Source organism: Penaeus monodon, chromosome 21 (assembly GCF_015228065.2).
Source record: "Penaeus monodon isolate SGIC_2016 chromosome 21, NSTDA_Pmon_1, whole genome shotgun sequence".
Taxonomy (NCBI): Eukaryota; Metazoa; Arthropoda; class Malacostraca; order Decapoda; family Penaeidae; genus Penaeus; species Penaeus monodon.
Window position 1 is genome coordinate 8,451,605 of NC_051406.1, and position 978 is coordinate 8,452,582.

General features: G+C 44.2%; 1 protein-coding gene across 1 annotated transcript in view; it reads right to left on the bottom strand.

Moving 5' to 3' along the window:
* Positions 1-920, bottom strand: part of LOC119586176 (leucine-rich repeat-containing protein 47-like) — a gene marked incomplete in the record, with an annotated part of 6,621 nt that extends 5,701 nt beyond the window's left edge. The window contains 1 exon segment of the mRNA XM_037934878.1: positions 202-920. Coding sequence (XP_037790806.1) covers positions 202-817 — 616 coding nt within the window.
* Positions 921-978: the final 58 nt, after the last annotated feature.

The window sequence follows — 978 nt, forward strand, 5'->3', positions numbered from 1 at the left end:
TTGCAAATAAAAATCACCCAATCACATAGTCATTCTGTCAAAATCCTAAAATATAATAACATAATAACACTGTAATAATGGTTTATTTCAATTTAAGTAACATTGTTGCATAATTGCAAGCAAGACTTTCCCCCAAAAGATGTTAATTTCACAATGGGACTAACCATAGTTGAAGTACCTATTGCATGAGATAACACTAACCTTTTAGTTTGATGCAGTCAATGAGCTCCCCAGGAACCACTTTGATGCTATTGTCTTCCAAATCCAAGTGCTTCAGGGATGGAAGCACCTGCACAGAAACAGGGATCTCACTGATCTTATTTCTTGCAAACTTGATATCAGCGAGCAGCGCAAGAGAATCATGACAAACATCAGGGAACTCAGTCAAACAGTTCTCCCTGGCATCCAATAATGCCAGATGGCTGCAGTTATTCAAGCATGGGAGGGACGTGAGCTTATTAACACTGACATTTAGGGTTGTCAGGCGTGTCAGTTGACCAATTTCCTCAGGTAACGTAACAAGAGAATTTCTTGATAGGTCAAGTACCTTCAGCTTGTCCAGCTTCCCGACAGCCCCGGAGAGGCTTTCTAGTTTGTTGCCATCAAGCACAAGATTTGTGAGATTGACGAGGAGACTAATTTTCTCAGAGATGGAAGTCAAGGGGGACTTGGACACGCGAAGGAAATTCAGCTGCGTGAGCTCGTACAAGTCGGGATCCAATCCTTCTTCTTTCTCTATTTTCTTATTGACGTCTTCTCCCATGAGCACCAGCTCGTAGCGGTTCTCGTCCTTTACTTTTTTCACTTCTGGCCACATGCTAACGGTGCGTCGGTTAGTCTGGATTTCTGTCAGTTTTCGACCACGTTCTGGGCGTCCGATGAGACCGCTCTCTGTGGCCGCATGTAAACACAGGGGGCGAAAGAGGCCGATCCGCGGCGACGCGAATCAAGGGCCTTTTTGTTGCAAATGAATTAAGT